Genomic DNA, 1,420 nt, shown 5'->3' on the forward strand with positions numbered 1-1,420 from the left:
TCGGCCTGCGTGCGGGCTTGCGCGTGCGCACGACCGCTGCTCCGCCCTGGCTTCCTACGGTCTGTGTTTCTGCCCTCGCTCCCGCAGCCCGCGGCTTTTCCTTGCGCGAGTTGGAGTAGTGGAGCTTGTGGGTCCGAGGCCGGAGCGTCCCGGTCCGCAGCGGGCGGGCACGGCTGTGCAGGCCGGGGAGGCCGAGGGCCGGGCTGACAGAGGTGTCAAGACCCGGGCCCGCTGCGGCCTCCTAGGTGAGGCCTGAGGATGCAGATCGGGGCCTTGGGGGCGGAGGGGGGGGGGCGAGGGGCTGAGCAGTGAGCGCCTGCGCGAAGCCCCTGCTCCCTCCTTCCACAGTGTTAGGGGTCCGGGATGGTCGCAATGGTCAGGCTGAAGGCAGGGTTGTCAGAGGACGAGGCGTGCGGGCATAGCAGGGGGTAGCGGCCTGAGCTGCAGAGGCGCTGTCCACACTCCTGCCTCACGCAACACCCCTTCCTCTCACCGCTTCAGATTCTCACGGTGTCATTCGGCACCCATCGGTACCCGTGCACTGTCTGCTTGGCTTCCCCGAGTCTGTCCCTGCAACATCATAGGGTTTAGTTTTGAGAAAGTTTGTGGGGAGACTGTCTGCTATGGTGGTGACTTAACCGAGGTCACACTGAGGTGTTTTCAGTAGGAGTGCTCAGTCCCAGGCTGACATTCCTTCTGCAGTATTAAAGATGCAGTCACAATATCACCTAATTTTATACAAATATAGTCACCACCAGGTTAACTGTGTTGTTTTCAGAGCAGCCTGTGAGTATTCTTTTGTATCCCTATTAAACAATGTAAATTATTTAAACAGCATTTCGTGTTAGTTCACCTTGACAGTCCCGTCCATCCATTCCCCCTACATAGTTAAAGCTCTCCAGTTCCTTCTGAAAGCCCACGAGACCATCACCCATAAAGTTTCCTTCTTGGAATGTTCTAGTAGGTTTCTCTATAGACTTCCCTCTTGTCATACCACTAATAATGGCTTTGTTTCTCCTTCCCAGACCCAATCCGAGTACTTCTCCAGACTTTTCCTTCGGCAGCGGAAGATGACGACATCCTTGGTGAGTTTTTTTCTCTTCACCTCTCTATGGTCTCATTTGGTCTATGCACTCAGAGAGGCGAAGAACAGTTCAGGCTTTAAAAGGGAAAATAGATAAAAGAGTCAGACAAAACCATACTGAGCAGTAGTAAGCTGTTTTTGTTGTGCTCATAGCGCAGGTAGCACGGCCCTTGAAGAGTCCTTATGATGGTATGGTTGTCACCTTGACCAGATTCAGAGACGTGGGAGATGGGTCTCTGGGAATGCCTCTGTGTGTAGGGGCGGGGGGGTGCCCGTGTGTGTGTGTGTGTGCCTGTGTGTGTGGGGGGGGTGCCCGTGTGTGTGTGTGTGTGTGTG

The 1,420-nt window shown here is 55.0% G+C and overlaps 1 protein-coding gene across 1 annotated transcript in view; it reads left to right on the forward strand.

Moving 5' to 3' along the window:
• Znf12 (zinc finger protein 12) overlaps positions 1 to 1,420 on the forward strand; it is a 15,394-nt gene continuing 13,974 nt past the window's right edge. Inside the window, 2 exon segments of the mRNA XM_050124411.1 lie at positions 1 to 245; positions 1,026 to 1,085. Coding sequence (XP_049980368.1) covers positions 1,071 to 1,085 — 15 coding nt within the window. The 5' untranslated portion in view covers positions 1 to 245; positions 1,026 to 1,070.

The sequence above is a fragment of the Alexandromys fortis genome, unplaced genomic scaffold (assembly GCF_014885135.2).
Source record: "Alexandromys fortis isolate MF-2015 unplaced genomic scaffold, M_Fortis_MF-2015_v1.1 scaffold_227, whole genome shotgun sequence".
Classification (NCBI taxonomy): domain Eukaryota; kingdom Metazoa; phylum Chordata; class Mammalia; order Rodentia; family Cricetidae; genus Alexandromys; species Alexandromys fortis.